The sequence below is a fragment of the Pseudorca crassidens genome, chromosome 5 (genome assembly GCF_039906515.1).
Source record: "Pseudorca crassidens isolate mPseCra1 chromosome 5, mPseCra1.hap1, whole genome shotgun sequence".
Taxonomy (NCBI): domain Eukaryota; kingdom Metazoa; phylum Chordata; class Mammalia; order Artiodactyla; family Delphinidae; genus Pseudorca; species Pseudorca crassidens.
The window spans coordinates 80584735-80606033 of record NC_090300.1 but is presented as its reverse complement, the minus strand read 5'-3'; the positions used below and the strand labels follow the sequence as shown (position 1 = coordinate 80606033).

Sequence of the window (21299 nt, the reverse complement as noted above, 5' to 3'; positions counted from 1 at the left end):
TCTAGTGTGCATGATGATCACCCGGGTGACTTGCTGAAAACACAGATTCCTGACCTTCCTAGGGTGTGGATGTTGCCGGTTCCTGTGCCAGCTTCTGGGGGGCACTGCTCTGTACTCTACACTGAAGGCCTTTCAGTTTCTGCAATGCCAGGATTTTGCTGTCAACTCTTTGCTGACTCTTGCACATTCTGGGACAGGTCTCAGCTCACGCATCACTGCTGCCAGGATGGGTTCCATGCCCCTCCAAGGCAGTTCAATCAGTAGTCATCACAAGGCACTGCAATTGCAGAAACCTGCCCCCAACACGCATACACCCCAGCAAGCTCCCTGGGGACAGGAACGAGGCCCATCCTGTTCATTTTCTGTATCCCCAGGGCATAGCTCAGTACCTGGCACAGGCTTGAAAACAGCTCTTAAAGGAATAAATGGAACCCCCGAGGATCTCTGTTAACATGGGAATTCCCGAGAACACTCCAACCCAGCCCTGGGCTCTGATGCTCAGAGATAAAGCCCATTGGCTTGAATCCTTGTGCAACTTTCCACAAAAAGGAGAAGGTCCCTTGCTCTGTTACCAGTTAGATCAAAGCTGCCAGGTGCTGGGCCTTCTACCCCAGACAGGGGACTGAGGCTGGAAGAAGTGAAGCAACCCAATAAGAACATCACAAATCAAAGCACTGAATTTAGAAGGTTTCTGGGAAACATGGGGCTGGGCTGGGAAGGCTGGCCTCCAATTATCTGGGTAATCCATCTTCTGCTTTTGCCCCAGCCTGCCCCCACCCACCTAGTCCGGGCCTCATGAACCTTCCTCTGCCCTGGGAGGGCAGAGGTCAGCACCCCACAGAAGTTTCCAGACTGCTCAATCTGAAGACACATGAGTCCCTCTCTCCAGTGATCTCCAGAAAGATCAGAGCCAGCAATTGGGAGATATTTACAGAGCCTGAAGGCGGGTCTTACAGCTTCAAAAGGTTCTGAGATAATGGAAAGCCAAAGGGAATTGGGGAGGTGGCATGAACAGCCTAGGGTACAGGGAGGTTCCTGGATCTCCACCTCTCCGGGGACATTTCCTTTTTTAGGTAGCTAGCTAAAAATAGACATCAAACCCTTCACAATTCCCAAAATCAGCATTAACTTTCTGCCACGAGCTCCCGAAGGGGACTCGGGTTGGGTGACGTGTGGAGGGACAGCACCCACGCTGCAGGGCTGTGTCAGAACAGGACGGTGGAGGTGAGGACCTGGGGATGGAAGGCTGAATCTCACTGTCCTGCACTGGGGGAGGCTCAGGGCTCCAGAGGACTTGAAACCGCCCCCCCCCCCCCCAGCAATGTCCCTCTCCCTCCCCCCACACACATTAGGCCCTTTCCAACCCCTCCTTACAAACCTGTGGAAAAATATTAGTCATTCTCCCAGAATGAACATCTCTGGGCAAATTTCCTATACACATCCCCTCATAGCAAAGGCTGTCACGTAAGAAGATTCCAGAGGAACACTGCTCCTCTTGTTACCGCAAACACCCAGCCCTGAGCCCCCAGGGCACAGAACGTCAGGACAGTTGTGAAAGAGGCAGCCCAGCATGGCCAGGACAGCAGTGTCAGTGTTGTTTGATGGGCATCCTCCAGGCCCTTCCCTGGGAGGATCCATCCTGCCATTAAACTGGCTTGTGGGAGACAATGGAAGAGCTGGGAAGGATCTGGAGGTAGCAGCCCGGGAGTGGAAGCACAGGTCCACATGCGTGGTGTGGTGGAGGGTGGCATGACCACCATCACTCCTCAGAGACCAGTATTTTGGTTGGGAGTAACCAGGAGTTGGTGCCAGCTTTCAAAGACATTCATGGAAATAGTCCCGCTTCTCTCCCGGGCCCATATCTTTCCCTGTCAAGCAAGTCTCGATGCCAAGTCTTAACCCCTCCAGCATTTCCTTCCAGCCCTCTGAATCCTGGAGAGCGTTTGATCAAAAGAAAGATTTGATCCTGGAGAAAATCTTCTGGATAACTGGACACTGCTTTTGATATCCAAAGACGCTTTCAAAGATGACTTTGGGGTTCAGAGAGAGACACATACAGGAGTCCAAAGCCAAGATATCTAAGAGCATCGTAATCTGGGATAGTAGTCAGTGAGGTCAAAGTGACCGGTACGAGAGGTGAAGCTCAAGGTCAAGGCCAGGCGTGGAACATAAAGTGGTTCAGCTGTATCCTCCCCAGATCCCAGAAGCAGGGGAACTCAAAAATACATTTGAAAAGTGAAATACCTATTATATCCCTACTTCACACCAGGCACTGAAATTTCAGAGATGGACAGGCACTGGTTCCTGTCCCCTAGTTGTAAAAGCGCCTTGTGGATGTTCCTCTATCTCTTTCCTAAATGACCGTCAGCTTTATGGACTGATAGGAGGAACCCCTGAGCCTGTTATCGCACTGGCAGTGCCTCTCTGTATTTTCTCAAACCATCCTTCAACCTCATCAATGCCTGTCTCACACAAAATTCCAGTCAGATCCCCTCCAGCTGGACACACTAAGCCTGGACTCTATGCACATGGCCTCCTTCCCATCAGGATATCTCTGCTGCTGTGTGTTCATGCTTGCCGGAGCTTCCACCCTTCATGTACCAGATGATACAAAGGGTGTTGGCCAGCCCCACCTGCGCTGTATCACTCCAAAGAAAAGCATTCTATTGAATGTCTTGATGTCAGAGCTGGAAAAGGCCTAGGGGGTCAGTCGGAGAAAGTCCCCATTTGACAGGTGCAGAGGGAGGAAGGGCTTTGACTGAGGCCACATGTTCAATTAGAGGCAGAACCAATACGTTCATTTCCTGCTCTCCAGCCCAGGGGCTTGTTTGGCTATGCCCTGGGCCTGAGCACTGCCCCACCGGGCACAGTAAATGGGCATCTGGAGGTCCAACAAGGAAGGGTATTGCTGTCCACCCACGCCCCCCATCCCCGTCACAGTGGGGATACTTCTCCCCCAGGCCCACGCACGTCTCTCTTGTTCTCTCTCCAAAGGTGGGAGACGACCCACTCTGGGCTGGAGGAGTGCACAAAGTTTTCCAGGAGTGCTGAGACTGAATTCCCATCAAGATGGGGGAAAGCAGCCATAAAGGATAGAGGGACAATAGACAAAAACTGAATATGGGACCGTGGGTTAAACAGTATCGGTTCAATGTTAAATGTCCTGATTTTAATAATTGCATTGTGGTTATGTTCTTAGGAGATACACAGTAGATATTTAGAGATCAAGGGCATGATGTCTCTATTTGTAAATGGTATATATATGTCTATATGATGAATGGTGAATATATATGAACAGATATAGTGTATATATAGTATATATACAGTGTATATAGATACATAGATATGAATATTTGATGAATGGTGTATATATATATGAGTTTATACACAGAGAACGACAAAACAATGGAACAAAATGCAAATAATTGATGAATCTAAGTAAAGGGTGTACAAGAGTTTCTTGTACTATTCTTGCACCTTTTCTGTAAATTTGAAATTATATCAAAATAAAGTTAGAAAAAAATTCCCATTGAGAGGCATGCAGCAAAGACCCTGACAGGTCTCAAGATCCAGGGAAGCACGCCGGCTGTCACACTCTTCTCCCCCAGCTCTGATGGTAGCAGATCTCTGTCCCCACTGGTGGACAGTGTCCACTGTGTGGGCAGCACAAGGGATGGCCCTGAGACTATGGAAGGCACAGGGTGGCGTGGGAGGAACGGAGATCAGGGTTGCCCTCACAGTGCCCACATGTAACTAGCTGTGAGCTGTGAGACTCTGGGCAAGATAGTTTAGTTCTCTAAGACTCAGATTTGCTCATCTGTAAAATGGGAACAACTATTTGTAGCTCAGTTGAATAAGACTTGCCTGAAGTGACATAGATTGAGTGGCTAAGATGATGCCTGTTGCATGGGTGCTCAAAAAACTCTTGTTTTGTGTGATGGGCAGGTGACTAAATCGGAGGCCCTCACGATAATACCTGTGCATTCCTCCCTCCAGTCTCCCCTCACAAGAGGAGTGTTACAGCTCCTCCTCAACGAAACCACATTCCTCTTCTCTTTCATAACCTGGCCTAGCGTTTCCCTCATCCCCAAACCTTCCCAGATGACCCCCTCCTCACTTCTGTACCTGTGAGTTGGTGTCTGTCAGGTTAACTTGTACTCTCGTCAGTTTTCTCTCATCCGGCCCCTTGGGTTTGGGCAAATCAGCTTGGCTTTTCCCTCACGCTCCCCAGAGCTAGGCAGCAGCGGTGCCCCTGGGGGCTCTCAGGCCAGTGTAGACAAGCATTCTCTACTTTCACACCTGACAGCTCCCTCACAGGACCAAACATCCGAGCTGGGGAGGGGAGGGCATGCAGACAGGGATCTGGCCACCATCTATTTGACTAGGAAACCACTCAGCCTTCCCTCAGTCACTGGAGGAAAGATGGATTTCCTGCTTAGATTAGGTACTTCCCAGCCCTTGATGAAAATGAACACACATACACAGTCAGACCACTCAGCAACGTGAGAATCTGGGCTTTCTCATGGAAACAGAGATGTCTGGGACTGGGGACGGCAATGCTAAGAGAAAAAGGCAAGTTGCAGAGGTGTACAGGCTGCATAATTCCATTTCTGTGAGAAAAAAATCCAACTGAGATATTTGCATGTGTATATGTGAATATTCAGAAAAAAGTAATTGTGCATTAATTTGAGGAGGTGAGTGAAATTAGGGGTAAGATGAAAGAGGGCTTTCACATTGTACTTGGTAAACTTCTGTACTAGTTAAAATGTTGAAACAAGAAGGCATGCATATTTAACTTATGTAATTGATAAATCATATAAATTATCCCCCAAAGTGAGAAAAGAACTGGGGGTGCAGGCCTAAAAGACACCCCCTTCATTCCCTATCTCTGGGCAGCTGCCTCCTCAGGAGCCTCCTGGGAAGGAAGCCCCACAGTGGTACACAGGCACCCAGGAAACTCTGCAGGTTTCGAAGGAAAAGTGCTGCTAATGCTCTCAGTGCCCCAGGGAGTGACAGGCTGGGATGATGGGGGCCAGGAGGCGTGGGCCGGCAGAGGGATTCAACATGGCCATTACTATACATAGAGACACACACCTCCATTCTTTTGGGAGTAAGACATCTGTCTGTAACTCCACCGTGAAGGCTTTCTACACAGAGTGAAATTCCCCTTCAGCAGACAAGCAGTGTCAGCTGGAGTTGATGCAGTCACGAATGTGTTTGTTTGCCACGGAGATGAAGCACTTGCAGTTGCCCCTTCCTCTGAACAGCACTGCCCACTGAGCCCCCTTCTCTGCACCCTTCGGAGGGGAAAGAACCATGGCGCCCAGACTCCACCAGAGCATCTTGCTCTCTCCCTAAAGGCAGGTGATGGAAATGCCCTGAGGACCTGGGCCGGGGGCCCGCGGTGGTTCCACATTTAATGGAGTTAGAAGAGTTAGACCCGGTTCTGCTTCTCAAGACCAGCGGTGCCAGGGCACCGGGCTTCCCTCTGGACAGCTAGTTTCCAACCTGGCTGACAGCACCTTGGAATGGCCCAGGAGCATAAACATACACTGAAGCCGGGATCCCACTGCCAGAGATTCTGATCTAATTAGTCTGGGGTGCAGCAGGGAGCAGTGGTTTTAAATGCTCCCCAGGTGAACCTAACATGCAGCCAGGGTCGAGGGCCCCTGCCCTGGAACTGCACGATGACAGCTTGGCTGGGGTTTTCCACAGCCTTCTCTTCTCCAGGGCAAAGAGCCCAGGTCCCGGGTCTGCTCACTGTCTCCAGTTTGTTTTTCTCTTTCACGGCTCTCCTCTGACCCCACCTCACTTCCCTCGGGATCTCACCGGAATAGATGTACCAGAGCTGAGGACAGGAGGCTGCTGACCTCCCAGCTCGAACTCCAGGCACTCCTGCTTCTGCCCCCAGGAGAGGAGAACAATCGCATCAGACCCAGTTCACCAGCACTTGGCGCTCTTATGAGACCCCATGTCTCTCCCGAGGACTTTTTCCCGTAACTAAATAGAACACAGGCCCAAGAAATCCTTTCGGAAGATAAAATCATTAACCCATTCTCACCAGGTTTTTCTTAGAATTGTTTATGCATTGTCAACAACTTATTATTAAACGTCGACTTTTGATAATTGGAGGCTCCCAGTGGTTAAATATCCATGAGAGGGCCTCCCTGGTGGCGCAGTCGTTGGGAATCTGCCTGCCAATGCAGGGGACACGGGTTCGAGCCCTGGTCTGGGAAGATCCCACATGCCGCGGAGCAACTAGGCCCGTGAGCCACAACTACTGAGCCTGCGCGTCTGGAGCCTGTGCTCCGCAATGGGAGAGGCCACAACAGTGAGAGGCCCGCGTACCACGATGAAGAGTGGCCCCCGCTCGCCGCAACTAGAGAAAGCCCTCACACAGAAACGAAGACCCAACACAGACAAAAATAAATAAATATCCATGAGAAATTATCATTCCACTTTGGCTGCCCTGTCACACTGAAGGCTGAGCGTGCTCCCCACCCCCAAAAGCTTGGCTGATAAAAACTCCTCATTGGGAAGGTAAATAGGTGAAGAGATGAGGACAAAACTAAGTTACAGAACACTGCCTTGTAACGGAAAAAGAGAGGCAGCCTTTGAATTAATCTAGCTCACTTCCCTTTATTAGTATCGGTCATTAAGTTTGTCTTGTCTTTTGCTCTTTTAAAACACAGAGTGTGTTGGGGATGCCCAAGCAACCCCATATCTTTTGTTAAAACTGGAGGTTTCGAAGCATGCTTCTAACAAAATTAGACCGATAATTAATCAGTAGCGGAAGCCAGGGCTGCGTTATGACCTTTGTGGAGTCTAAGCACTTTTGCCTCTGAAAGCTCCTTCCCTTCACTAAAGAAAAACAAAAAGTATATACTTACATACATACATACATAAATTATATTTTACAACTGCACTGGTATAAAGATGAATATATTAATGTTATGAATTAAAACATTTTCTTTGACCTAAAAGTTAAATTTTCCCCTCATTTTATAAGATATTGAAATATTTTTGTGGGCCTAAAAGCACCGTGGACCCTAGGCACAGTGCCTAAAAGCTTGTAACGGGTTCTGGGGGAAGCCAAGATGCAAAAAGAGGGACAGAGCCAGGCAGAGTCATAGGAGAAGCCCCTTCCCTGCTTGGCTATTAGACCACAGCTGCAAGCTTGTTCTAAGAGATGGTGGTAAGGCCTTTCTATGAGCAGGTCACGGCGCTGGCATCCTGAAAGGTGCACCCCTACGCTGGCCCAGCTGGAGGCCCACGGAACTTAAAAAGGAGGAAGGAGGATGAGACACAGACACGTCACCGTGACCCTGGGAAGAGGACAGCCAATGGCAGAAGGGGGATGCTGAGTGCTATGAGGGCTCACGGGAGAGAAGAGTTCCTTTCAGCTGGAGCAAAGACGAGCTCAGGGATGAGATGACTTTTCAGTGGGAGCCTGTCCCACAAGAGAGGTGCCAGAGCAAAGGCACAAAGGGAGGAACACAGGGATGTCCGGTGCACACAGAGGAGCTCAGTTTGGCTTGAGGATGAAACGGGAGTAAGGAGCTGGGGGGCAACGCTTGGAAAGAAAGGCTGAGGCTGGATGTCAGAATGTGTGCTCACACGTGGCAGGTGTGCCAGGATGGCAACGTGTGAGGGGTTCACTTCCACGGGACTGGTGGGCTCTGGGGACCGCTGGGCACTCCAACCAGGAGTGATCTGATCAGAGCCACTGTGTTAGAAGGTCTATGTGGCAGGAAAGACTCAACTGGGAGAGATTAGGGGAAGGTCTCCCAGGGTTCTTGGTGGGAAGCAGAAGAGGCCTGAGTGACGATGCCACAGGATGTGGATGTGCAGCACTACTCAGGCCTTGGAGAGGTGGGAGGGGTGAGAAAAGGCCAGTGGCTCGGTCACCGGGAGCTCACAGGGCACCAGGGTGGTGGCAGGGTCCAGGCTCCGAGGAGCACAGGCAGGGAAGCGGCCGGCCCTCAGTCCCGGCTTTGCCTGGAAGGGCTGAACGAGTACTTACTCTCTGTTCCTAGCACGGAAGGAAGAGAGCTCTTTGGCCTCCGGGCTTTCATCTCCGGGACCTTGGCGTTCTCACTGGTGGGGGCATCTGGAACAAAACAGGTTAACGACAAACATGAGTAGGCAGCTGCCCAGGGGAAGAAGCAGAAGAGGCATCGCGATAAACATCCCACCTCAACCCCAACAGGTCCTCCCCGTCCCGGCTCCACTCTGAGGGCCCTCAGCGCCTGCCGGGCAGGCCAGGCACCTTCCTCTCAAGAGCACCAAAGAAGGAGTGTCCTCGCCACCCAGCCTTATAAATCAGGGGCAGAGCACAGCTGCCCTGAAGATGGATGGACAGGCTACCCTGGGAGCTGGGTAGCGCTTTCGCCTCTGCTGCAGGCACGGGCCGCCAGAATCGCATCACTGGCAGGGCTGGGGGACAGTCAGAGCCCCTCTGCTCACCAGTGCCTATCTTTTCCCTTCACTGGGTCTTAACGCACTTGGGCTAAACATTCTGGATTTCCAAAAGCCCACTCTGTGTAGAGAGGTCTCTTGAACAGGGGACGCAGGGGATGGGCTGCTGCCCTGGGCTCATGGTCTGGAGGGGGCTTGCAGCCTGTTGTCTCTGACTCTTGTACCGAGGGACACTGACAGTCAGACCTCCAGACCTCCAGATGAAGGCCTCTGAGCAGGCGGCCGGCACGCCTCACGGGCTCTGGACTGAGCCTTGGAGCCCTTGTGGGGGCTTCCGCACCCTCCCCAAAGCAGAGCCACTGGAACCCTGCAGCGGCAGCCTCTGGGCAGAGCTGAAATGCTGCCCGGGTGAGTGCACCACTCCGCGGGGCTGTCCTCCGCTCCCCCTCTTCCCATTCATGCCCAGTGTGGAAGATGCCGGGGGAAACCCTCCTTTGTCAGGGCAGCAGGGTGACATAGCGCTGGGCTGGGTGGAAAAGGCCCTCACTGGGCCGAGAAGAGCCTGGCCTCTAGCAAGCTGCTGGGACCGGGATAAGAAGGGGCTGGCTGCACCGCTATCACTGGGCTCCAGCATTTTCCCCACAAGGAACTCTCTTCAGGGACTAAGCTGGGAGGGAGCCTCCCCCTCCCAGCCCCTTCCTGTGCATCCTTTTCCTGCTCCTGAAGAGGAAGCGCAGAGGGAGAAAGGAGGGGTGGGACTTTCCAGCTGCCGCTTGGCCACATTCCTGTGGCCTGTCTGGGGAGGAAGGGCCATCTCCCTGTCCCCGCCTCCACGGTGGGGCAATCCCAGACTCTAACACGTGCTCTCGCCTAGACTGGGCTTCTGGGGCTTTGCGGGGTGGGCTCGGAAGCAGAGAACCAGGGGCTGGGCGGGTACACTTCCCTTGACATTTGTAGATCAGGCTGCCATAAACCAAGGTCATGGGGTGAGTCTATGGTTCCCTGTCTGGGGCCCTCCCTTCTTCCCTTCCTTCAAGACCAGCACTTCTGACAGCACCAATGACAATTTAAAGAAAGGCGCACCCAGAAATGTCTTTGTTTTCCCCCCTTTTAAGGAAGAGGAGGCGAGGCCAGAGTGTGCACAGACAGTCCTCTCTTCCTTGGCATGAGTACTCGCTTTGCCGTCTTTTTCCCAGTGAGTTCCGGGGCATCAGAGGAGGGAGACAAGGAAGGACCAAGATTTTTTTTTAATTGATGGGGAAACTGAGGCATAAGCAAGCAAAGGAGGAGAGGCCCAGTTTTCCTGGGCTCCTGAAAGAAAGGAGATGCGGACTGAGATTCCTTCTCTCCTCGTGGGGTCATGATGGGCTTTGCTTCCAAGCATCATTAGAGTAGGGATGGAGAGAAGAGGGCTCTAGCTGCAGCTCTGTCATCAGCAATCCTGGGATCGTGGGCAAATGATTTCAGCTGCCCTGGGTCTCTGTTTCCACATTTGTACAAGGGAAACTACACTTATTTTCTCTGCCTCACAGCACTACAAGGCTCTAGGGAGAGAATGCGTGCGACGGTGATCATTTACCTGTTCATTCATTTCTCCTGTTCGCCGCATTTCCAAATCTGCTTTAGAATCCTCCACCTTCACAAAGCCCTCCCGGATGGGCCCCTGCTGTATGTTTCCTGCCTCCTCATCCGTCCTCAGCTCTTGGGTGCCTGCTTTACACTGACTTGTGAGTACACCACCCCGTCATGTGCTTTGAGCCTTGTTTGTAGATGTTCCTTATCTTTCCATCTGGCCGTGAGGAAAGGGGCTCACGTTTCCCTGGCTGACCAGGCACACCCCCAGACTTGGAGCCCCACAGGGGTGCAACGAGCCCCCTCTTTCCTCTGCAGCACTCCCGCCCCCTGGGGGCTGTGCCTGCACCACGAGCCACTAGCCATCGGTCTGTCCGTGAGAACCGCAGCAAGGAGTGTGCTGAGAGGACCACATGCTTAATCAGAACCAGCTTTGCGCTCACATGGCTGCCCAGGGGATAAAAATAATAGTAATAAAAGTTTAAGAGCAGCATGTATTTTCTGTCTATTTTAATCAGTTTGTGATGAAACTGAACTCCATTTCTAGATCTGGGCCCCAGGGCTGGAGTCCTTTGCTGGTCTGCTGGTGCCCCCAAAGAAGCAGTGGGGAGGAAGGTGGTGGTGTGAGGAGGGGGGGTGGCCTCAACATAGAGAGGAAAACGTGTCTTTATATGGACAATGCCTCACCCCTTCCACTCCTGGGCTAGCTCTGGGCTCAGCCTTCCAACGCAGCATTTCTTCTTCTGTCTCCCCCGAGAGAGGTCATTCCCAGAGCTGCAACCCTAGATAGGGGGAGTGAGGTCTTGGGAGGCTTCTGGGGGGTGGTCTGAGCTTCCAGGAGCCCCAGGAGGGGGCAGGGCAGAGGGGCTGGCCTCTCTCTCTCTCTCTCTCTCTCTCTCTCTGGCTCGCTCGCTCTCTCTGCCCAGGAGCGAGCAGCATGCTGGCAAAATCAGGAGGGAGAGAGCTCTGGTCAGGATGAGCGCCTTCCTGGCTCTGCAGGCCGGTGACTGTGAGTCCTTGGGCAAGTTCCTGACCTTCTTCACCAGGAAACAGGGAATAACAACACCCCAACAGAGGAGCGAATGAGATGCGGAGTAAGAGGTGGCATTTGTTGGGTACTCAGGCCGTGCCTGGCACCATGCTAAGTGCTTTACACCCCCGTTTCGGGTTGAACCACACCATTCGCCAATATTCAAGTGTTTCTGACCTACTAAAAGAGCAATTTTATTTAGTTCAACCTAATACATTTTAGCTGCCTGAGACCATATGAAGAACAAATGGGGGTGGGAGCAGACTGAGGCCAACAAAAGAAGTGGGGGTCGGCTCAGCCACAGTCACCAGGGCTCCCTGGCCATGGAGGCAGTGGACCACAGCGGCTAGGAGCCAAGGTGTGGGTTTAAATCCCTACCCAGCGAGTTATTAGCTGCATACACCTCAGATTAGGCTTTAAACGCCCTTCTTCCAGTTGCAAATCGCCCCGAGTCACCAAATCCACGGCTAAGGCTCAGGCTTGCCTTATTTTACTTGGCAGAGCCTTTTGATACAATGATCTCCATCATTCCTTTCTTATTGAGATGATCACCCTTTGGCCTCTGGGACACCCCCCTCTGCTCGATTTCTTCCTGCCTCACCATGGCCAGTCCTTCTCCGTCTCCTTCGCAGACCTCTGTCCTGCCTTACTTGTCAGTGTTGGGCTCTCTCCTTCCCTCCTCCATCCACACCCACCCCTGGGGACCTCATCTACTCCCGGGGCATTCAGTGGCCTCACAAAGATGCCTCCTCATGTTCTGCCTCCAACCCCGACCTCCCTCCTCAACTCCAGATTCATCTAAAGGTCAACCTACGCGACAGGCCCACTTGGATGTCTAATGGACACCTGAAACTTCACCTACACGAAAGTCTTGACTGTCCCCCACCCCTACCCATCCTGATCTTAGTAGGTGGTACCACCATTGACCTGTGCTCCCTCATGAAAACTAAGGGTCATCTTTGACTTCCCTTTCTCTCTATTTCCAGTTCATCAGCAAATCTTATCAGCTGTACTGTCAAAACATTATAAATCTGGTCATTTCCCACCTCTTCCATAGAGTCTAAGCTGCCATCATCTCATGCCTGGGCTATCGTGGCAACCTCGAATCTGCTCTCCCTCTTACCCCCCCTGGGTCTGGTCACCGCCTGAGTGATCCTTTACAACGGCCAGGGCTGTCCCACCACACTTATAATAAAATCCAGCATCCTGGTCACAGCCTACATGGCCTTGCAGATCTGGTCCTCCTGTCTCATTTCCTACCACTCTGCCCCTGGGCCGGGGCTCGGCCACCCTGGCCTCCTTACCTCTCCTTCTGGGAGTGTCTCCCGTACAGTCTCAGCTCAGGGTTTTGCTCCTGTTCCTTAACCTGTGCCGTGCTACTGCTGGGACGCCTTCCCAGATGCCTTCAGGCCTCTGTTCAAATGCCTCTTCCTCACAGAGGCCTCACCCTCTCCAACAACAGCACGCTCCCCCATCACCCTGCTTTGCTTTCTTCGCAGCATGTGTTGTTGCCTGAGATCGTATGACATATCTGTTCATCCGTATTTTTGTCTCTCCCTCACTCGAATGTAAAGGCTCTGAGAACAGGAACTTGTTTCGTTCACTGCTTTTAACCCCAGCCCCAGGAGCAGAGCGGGCACTGACATACGGGTTGAGAGAAGGCCCATGGGGACGCCACCCCCTACCAAATGCACACACCAGCCTCCACGGTTACAAAGCCCCTGATCTCACTGGTAGCTGAGGCCCGATGCCCTTGGCAAGGTGGTTGGGAAGGGCGGCCTGATCTGCCCGGTCTTGGGATTTGGGCCTACAAAGGGCTTTGCTTCCTTACCTCTCACCTGGGTCTGAATGAGAGGGAGTGGGCCACTCAGGCCAGAGGTGCAGAAGGACTTCCCAGCAAGAAGGGCTGTTAGTAAGGAAGACCCGGATCTCTCGGAAAGTGGACACTGCCATGCTCCTCACTAGACAGGGAGGCCGTGCAGGTGGTGGAAAGGAGCAGACTTCGGAAGCAGACACACCTGGGTTGGAGTCCTGCCAGGGCAACTCATGCCAGGGAGTCATGTGACTCCCTGTGCAGGGTGGCTCGAAGGGCCTGGGCTTTGGGATCAGAGACACCCAGGGAAACGGCATCTCCTGCTTACTGTCTGAGTGACTGGGGAAGGCTGCTGACCCTCGCTGAGCCTGGGTTTTCCCACTGAGAAAGATGCCCTGCCCAACTGCTGCATAAACTAAAAATGCACAGGAGTTTCTGGCCACGGCAGGCCATGGCAGGTCTTGAAGGTCAGCTTTTTCTCCTCCTGGGTGAGTTTTCTGACAAGTCCTTACCCACCCCAGGCTTCAGCTGCCTTCTGTGGTACAAGCTGACATGTCTGCTGCTAACCTGGAAGGAACGGCGGTATGACCATAATCAAGTGCACAGGGCTTCCCTGGTGGCGCAGTGGTTGAGAGTCCGCCTGCCGATGCAGGGGACATGGGTTCGTGCCCCGGTCCGGGAGGATCCCACATGCCGCGGAGCGGCTGGGCCCGTGAGCCATGGCCGCTGAGCCTGCGCGTCCAGAGCCTGTGCTCCGCAACGGGAGAGGCCACAACAGTGAGAGGCCCACGTACCGCAAAAAAAAAAAAAAAAAAAAAAAAAAAGTGCACAGAGCACGTTTTTTCTTATGGAAACAACCCAAATGGCAGGATTAAAAGAGCCAGATGTGCTGCATTATGAAGGCTACCTCCCTCTGTCTTTCCTATAAGAGGGAAGTAGTAGTGTGGCTAATACGGAACAGCCAGTGAGCCAAAGTCATTTTCATGAGGTCCTGAAATATATCATTCTATTAGCCACAGATATGTAGTCTAAATGGTGTCCAGCACAGGCTATGTGAGTGATAGTGAGTGACTGTCGGGGGCAGGGCCAGCCTGACATCAGCATTAGCTGTGGTCCCCACCCCGAGACGAGAAGGACCTTGCAGCCCCTTAGGAGGGAAGCAAGACTGGTCTTATCCAGAGGTTTAGCAGGGCAGCTGCAGATGGAGAGCAATGGAAGACCCTGCCCAACAGCTAGGCTTCAAAGTTCAGGCAAGGTTACTTCTTAGGGCAAGCGGTTCTTCACTGTCTTTTAATTCATGACTTCTTTTAAGAATTTGTTTAAAACCTGTGGACCCTTTCTTCAGAAAAATGCTCTAACCCACAAACACATAAAAGTTTGCCTATAATATCAAAGGGTGCATGGGCCCATTGGGACCTCTAAGCCAGGTACTCTCGCCTAAGGGTGCGGGGAGAGCTGAGAGGATCGGGGACATTATGATGGCCAAGATTAGACGGAGACTAACTTAGGGGCAAAGAAAGCCCTTTAAGTTGCAGAATGAATTCCCAAACCTTAAAAAAAAAGAATCCCCAAATGTATTCTCTAGGGAAAAAGGAAATTTTTAAAAATTTTAAAAAATGAGCCATTTGCTCTTTCTGGAAAAGGTGCTGACACTTTGCAGATAAGGAGAATGAATTGCAGTCCTGCCTTCAGCTAGCCATGTAAATAGGAACCAAAGAGGCTAGGGATTCCCAAAGCAGATAACCTCATTAACAGGCAGGGCTTCCTTCTGGAACCAGCATGGGTCCCAAGTGTGGCGCTGCTAGAAATAGGTTTCTGGGGTCAAGTTCCCAGAAACACTGTGTTTTCAATTGCAGTACCTGTCTAGAAAGAAGCAGAACTCTGACCTGGGTGGGTGACAGGAGTAATCAGAAGCAGCAGCCCCTAGCCTCAAAACATGTGTTTCAAGCCCCCTTCTGAACTGACCATACGCTTTGACCCATGGAATCTGCTCCCTTAGACTCCAGAGCCCCTGTGACAAACACATTCACAGAACTCCAGGGAGACACCCACAATATTCTACAGTTTCAGGTTTACTGTTGGCTACTGACAATTTAATTTGTGTTACCATTATATGTTTTTTTAAAAAAGACTTTGGTTTTTAAGACTGTCTTTTCTTTTCTCCCACTCATTAGGTATCAGGGATCTCAGCTTTTATGATCAGGAAATCATATTACAAAATCCAGAATGGAGACAAGGATTCCACATCTTGTGGAACGGGGGTGAAACAGGTTAGGGGTTTAGAAGCCAAGTGATTATATTCAAAGTCAGAGGAACAACAAAACTGGTCTTCAAGATGCCTTATTTGGACACTAGCTTTTAACGTGTCACTGATAGTTACTAACCAGGCATTTCAAGGGCAAGAAATTGTTTTCCCCAAACTACCTTTTTAGACAGTTCCAGGCAAGTAACGAAATACCAAGAAAGGGCACTGGATTGCAAGTCCCAAGATGGGACTCTGGCCCTGGCTTGGCCCTCAATAGAGCAGGGAACCTCACGAGGGAAGCTTTCCCTCTCTGAACAGCCTGGGTGTCCCGTCCCAAGTGAGGGTGGTGGCCTAAACGATCTACTTCCAAGCCTCTTATTCTAACCCTACACAGAGGAGAAAAGGAAAGTCACAAACACACTACCTGCATTTCTTTAGGACAAATCCCCATTCCTTACAGCTTGGATTCGCCCCTTCCTCACAAGAAACACCACTCAGACCTGGTAAGCCTCTCCGTCCCCACGCGTCTCTTCCTTTCCCTCTGCTGTATCATGAGTACTTTTCTCTAACTGCAGAGGCAGGCCTGTCCCCGTTACCCGAAGCCTCAGCCCCTACTCACCTCCTGGAGGAAGTGTCCCCACTTGGACCTCGCTCTGCTCCCTCTTCCTCACGGGTCTGTCCTGCTGGCACTGACACTTGTTCTCTGCGGCTTGTAAAATACTCTGTAGTCATTTTCCTGTGGGTGTGTCTTTTCTCCTCCTGCCCTGTCTCACCCTTTCCTGCCTGGCATGTGGGGGTCAGGACTGGGGAAGGGGGACCAGCAAGGTGAGCCGCCCTCTTCCCAGCCGGGGGCAGGGCTGTGAGGTCACAGGGGACCACCAAGTAGAGCTCCCACTTTCCTTCCTGGCTCATTGTTTTGCAAAAGATGGTTGGTCACCCACAAAGTGAACCCACAAAGCCTCAGGTTGGGATGGCAGCCTCGGCTGCAGCCCTGTTCCGGTACGGTGGGAAGGGGGCGCTGAGAAGCGGGATTCTACGTGTGGCAGGGGTGGGTGGGCACGACCTACCGTCCACGGTGACTTGGCAGGAACACTCAGCCTGGCCGGCGCTGTTCTTGGCTACGCACTTGTATAAGCCTCTGTCCTCGGGCAGTGCCTTCTCAATGGAGACGGAGCACAGTGAGCCTGGGTGGGAAGAGGAACGTTTGTTGAGTGGACCAGGTCTGAGCCCAACACCTGCCGGGCACTCGGAGCATCAGAGCAAGTGTTATTCACACGCCCAGAAGTCAGAGGCCCTGTGGGAACCAACCTGCTCGCCCCACCAGAGCCAAGGCACTTTGCTGATAACCCAGATTCAAAATAACTGATCCCTAAGTATACCCAACCGCCCCCGACCCAGGCAAGTTCTCTCACGGGGATGTGATAGAAAGGCAAGAAGAGAGAGAAAGAGCCTCTGCCTTTGGAGAGCATCAGCACAATAGAAGGGGCAGATGGACCCAGGCCCTCACACTGGATGTCACCGAGAGAGACAAGCAGTAGTCAGGCTCAGGTCCACAGACTGTGGTAGGGACACTGGCAGGTGAGGACACTCTGCCCTGCTTACAGCAATGCTTCTGGGAATGCATCCTACAAAAGGGCATTTTGAACAAAGAGGTGAGCGGGGGAGGGCAGGAGCCCCTGTCCAGCAGGGACACTGGCCTGTGGGCTGATCTGTTGGGAGGAGACAGTGACCAGCCTGGGACCCTGGAGCTGGCTTTTCAGGAATGGTATCTGAGCTGAGAATCATGGCCGATGAGGGGCGCTGGGCTGGGAGAGGGCCTCTGTGGGGCTGCCTCTCTCAGTGCAGGGTCCTTTGGTCCCCTCAGAGAGTGATGGCCTTCTTTTCCACGGGGCTACCCTTGCCCCAGCACACCTCTTCTGGCCTGGTTGGGGGAAGGAGAGGTCAGGCTGGGCATGAACAGAAGTCTGGTCCTCACCCATCCTAGCTCTCTCATCCCACGGCTGGCTACTTCCCTGGGGGACACGTTTGGGGAGTTTCCCTTAGGGTGTGGGGAGACACCAGGCTGAGGACTGGGCTCGCTGGGCCAGGCAGGAGCAGCAGTACCCTCGTTCCTGCCATCAGACACACACACAAGCCAGCAGCACGGCGTCCTGCCCAAAGCTGCCCTGTCGTCAGGGCAGCCGTCATCATACGAGGAGGAGGATACAGCCAGAGCCACGTGCATCCTGCCGCCTGGAGCCACCGGCTCCGGCCACCTCCCTTTCCGCCACACTGCCCAGCACAAGTCACTGGCTCTGAGCGGGCAAAGCTGTGTGCATTCCAGGTGTGTGTGCGAAGCAGCATGGCCTTTGATCTCAAAAGTCCCCGCACCCCCATGAGACAGATGCACAGACTTGACCAACAAATACCAGGATATTCAGAGAGAGGAAGGGTGATGTCAGTTCTGCCCAGAGAACCTCACTAAGGCTGGAGGAGACCTGGGTAAGGTCTTCAACAGGGAAACCTCAGTCCTGCCGACCCCTTGGGGCAGGATGGCTGATCTGCGCCCCTCCCTCCTACACTCTGAGACCCCACCTCTCAGAAGGACCTCACTATGCTCTCCCACCGGGGTCGGCAAGGCCTCAGGATCTCTTCCCATTGTGGCTAGGAGACAGAATTTGCAGACGCTGCAACAGAAAGGATTTAGGTTGGATTTTTAGGAACTCTGTGGTGAGAGTGAGAACTATATGAGGCACAGGAATCAGGGAACGAGGGTTACTATCTTCTAGAGAGAGACACTTCCATTCATCTGGGAGGGCAGGGGCATGCGCAGATGACCTCCGGCCCCCAGACGTGAGGCTTAGAAGAAACGGACCCCATCTTGCCATTTTCCCTCAGTCTGAGGCTAAGGCTCGGGGAGCAGATATCCCACTGCCAGCAGACATCCTGGTCGAATCCTTGATTGTCTCTCAGCTTCAGTCCCCCAGCTGCCTTCAGCCTTAAACCCAAATGGGACAAAACAGTAGTGAGACCCCCGGGAGAGGTGGAGCATGTAGACCACAGCCCTTGCCCTTCACAGGGGGGAAAGCATCAGAAAGGCAGTTTTTCCAAGCCGTTCAGAGCCTGGACCCCTGGCCGTGCGCGCGGGCTGGGGGAGGGCCCCCGGCAGGCCTGGAGGCTGGGCTGGCCCAGATTGAAGCATCTGGTATTTCCTGTGGGACAGCTTATTCCTGACCTCCAGAAGAAAAACTGTTTCCCAGAGTTTTTTTTGAGAAGGCTCAGCCTGGTGGGGAATTTTGAGAGGAAGGGGAGGGGGATGGGAACCAGGGATCCAATGAAGGGCTCAGCTGGACCGGTCCCTGGGAGAGCCCCTCAAGGCCACAGAGTCTGAAGACCACCCCACCGTCTTGTGCTTTCTCTGAGTGTGTGGGGAGAGGAGGTGCGGGGTGTACGAGGTAGAGGGAGGGGTCCCAAGCCCTAGAGGCTCTGTTCCGAGGCTGCCCTCAGTCAGCAGTGTCTCCCGACCTAGTCCCCCGGCATGCCGGGACAGTACAGCTCAGCTCCAGGTCACCTCCTCAGGGATGGTGCCTTCCTTGCCATCTCTAAGCACCCCTGGCCGTAGGTGGACCTCTTCTGTGCCCTGAGTTCACCTTTATCAGAGCTTGCCTCCCAAGGCCATTACTGAAACACACGCCTCTCTCCCACGCTAGATCATGGAGGGCAGCGACTATTATGAATGTTTTTCCTGAGCCTGGAATGCAGTCAGTTTAAAAACAAAAATTTGCCATTCTGAGAATGTCCAAGGCATATTTCTGGAGCAGGTGATCTGGTAGGATCTATGCAACAGAAAGTCACGAACACTTAATCAAACAACCTACCACTGAAAAAGATAGTATAGTTTCTAAAAGGAAAAAAAAAATGCCTAACTCAGAATTCTTCAAGTGGATTATGCATACAATGAAAAGGGCTAGAATACAGCCTCGCACATAGTAGGTGCTGTATAGATCCTTGTGTTCCGTAGGATGGACTAATACAGGTTTTGAAAAAGCCTTTGCAAGATCCCACACTGAAGGCAATTAAAAATGAATCATCGGTTGACAGCAGCAACAAAAATGAATCCTCATTCATAGGTGGGGAGAAATGTTTGCCAGGGACAGAAGCCTGGCCCGGGGACAGGAAACAAGGCATAAAGATGAAAGCACTTCTCAGGAGCAGCGCAGAGCCCACTGGCCAGCCATGGGCCTCCCAGTCCTGGGCCAAGGCCTGAGCAGCACTGCTGCGGGTCCAGAAAGGGCCTGGTGAGGCCACCCTGCAGGCCTGGAGGGCAGGTCCAGCTGCTGTAAGTGAGCACCCACCGCCCTGCCGTTCCGGGGGACGCAAGAAGAGCAAGGACTCCTCCACAGGTCCCTCCAAGAAGGAACAGTCAACTCAACTGCCTGCCATCACACCTCTCCTGCTCTCCTTGGTGCTAGACAGAGTGGACATAATCATGTTTTGGGGGGCCTGCGGGCTATGAGCCCTATTCAAGTACAGGGTTCAGAGAAGCACCCCTGAAACCTATCAACAGTGCCCACCAGCAGTAGGTCACAGACACACACATTGATGGGGGAAGGGCACAGGAGTCTGTCATGGCCAAAGGCCCCAGGGACAACAGTCTGGGAAGGAGTCCTGGGGGAAGTGAATCTTGATCTTAGATGAGGTAACAGAAGGGGGTTCAGTGCAGTGGAGCAAGTACGGTTCCGAGCCAGGGAGGCGGGGGTGGAGGGGGTGCTCAGTAGGGTGTGAAGGATGGGGAAACCCACTTAGCAACCCCCCTTCTCCCTACAAACCCCTCAGAACACCAGCTGCCTTCCTTGTTTCCACTGGTGCCGTCACTGTGAACCAGTCACCCACACATGGACACTCAGCGCTCCTCCACCCCTTCCTCTCCTCTACCCCAGCCGCCCACCCTTCCAAGCCAGGCAACAGGTTCTGTTAATTCTGCCTTTGCTTCTTGCACTGGTTATCTCCTGTCTGTGCCCATGGCTACCTTGTTGGTCCAGGCCTCACCACCTGTCTCCCCACCCTCTTCGGTAAGCTCCTTCCTTGTCTTTGGGCACAGTATCAATCAAAAGCCGTAAACCCCAGCTTTGTGTCTATTGCTCTCCATTCCCAACTCTTACATGGCTCCCTGCTGCCTTTAGGATTGAGTTCCTTCTTAGTATGATAAAGGATGCAATGGGGCCGATGCTGGGAGCCGGCCTGCCTTGGCTGCCGCCTGTGCTCCTGCCTGGGAAGCCCACACCCTCCCTCTCCTGCTGCGGGCCCTGCCTGCCTTCACACTTCAGATCGAGGCCCTGCTCTTTCACCGCCAGCCTCTCCCTGCGGCCCAGCACTCAGCTCCCTCTCCTCTCACTCCCAGCAGCCATCATCTGCACTTGGCTGGAAGAGGTTTATCACTGTGCGTGTGTGTCCTCTCTTTCCAGATCTATCGGGAGCAGATTTACTCATACCTCTCGGAGGTCCCACTCCCTGCAGCGGAGCCTCCTGAAGTGGTCACTGACGAGGCTCTACCACAGGTTTTCTCCTGGGTCTGTGTTTGACCTGGGCTCTTGTAGACTTGGACAGGGAAGCACTAGAGAAGGGACAGTGGACACAGTGTGGCTGCTGCTTTGAGACCAGGCCTTCTCCCTACCAGGCCCGTTTCAAGGTCAGCTTCCTCTACTGCAGTGAAAATACCAGAAACTCACAAGCCCAGAGGGCACGGCCAGTCTTCCAGCCTCCTGACAACTGTTGACAGTGTTGCGGAATAAACAGCCATTAGCCTTTTCCCTTGATAGACAACACTCTCTGGGGAGCTGATCAGGGAAGGACCCAGGATGCTGACACGCTAACAAGAATTAACTAAGAGGTGATACAGCACAGCGGTCTAGGCGTTGGAACTCAGCTGCCTGCCTTCCAATCCCAGCTCTGTTACTAACTAGCTGTGCAGCCTTGGGCAAAGCGCTTAACTTCTCTGTTAGATGGGCAGTATAGTGGTTGTGAGGATTAAATGAGTGAAAAGCATAGTAAGATGCCTCAGTCAGTGTCTCGCACGTGATGTTCAATTAGTGCAGGCTACTCTTATTTTTCAAAGGAGAATTACAAATATTTAGAACCTTTTTAACAGTTGGTTTGGGGGCTATCTCCATAATTCCCCCCCGCCCCCCCTGCCCCAGTCTCTCTCTATCCTCTCATTGTCCTGGCCTTCATTTAATCATGTC

General features: G+C 52.8%; 1 protein-coding gene across 15 annotated transcripts in view; it reads right to left on the bottom strand.

Annotated features, from left to right (window-relative positions):
• The window catches only part of MYLK (myosin light chain kinase), a 265973-nt gene that overhangs the window by 53604 nt on the left and 191070 nt on the right, over positions 1–21299 (bottom strand). For 12 of the 15 annotated variants that reach the window (XM_067738675.1, XM_067738679.1, XM_067738673.1 and 9 more), the window contains 3 exons: positions 16146–16262; positions 15698–15787; positions 8024–8110 (listed from right to left, as the gene is read on the bottom strand). In XM_067738675.1, coding sequence (XP_067594776.1) covers positions 8024–8110; positions 15698–15787; positions 16146–16262 — 294 coding nt within the window. The remainder of the gene's footprint in view (positions 1–8023; positions 8111–15697; positions 15788–16145; positions 16263–21299) is intronic. The other 3 variants (XM_067738680.1, XM_067738681.1, XM_067738672.1) reach the window with 2 other exon arrangements.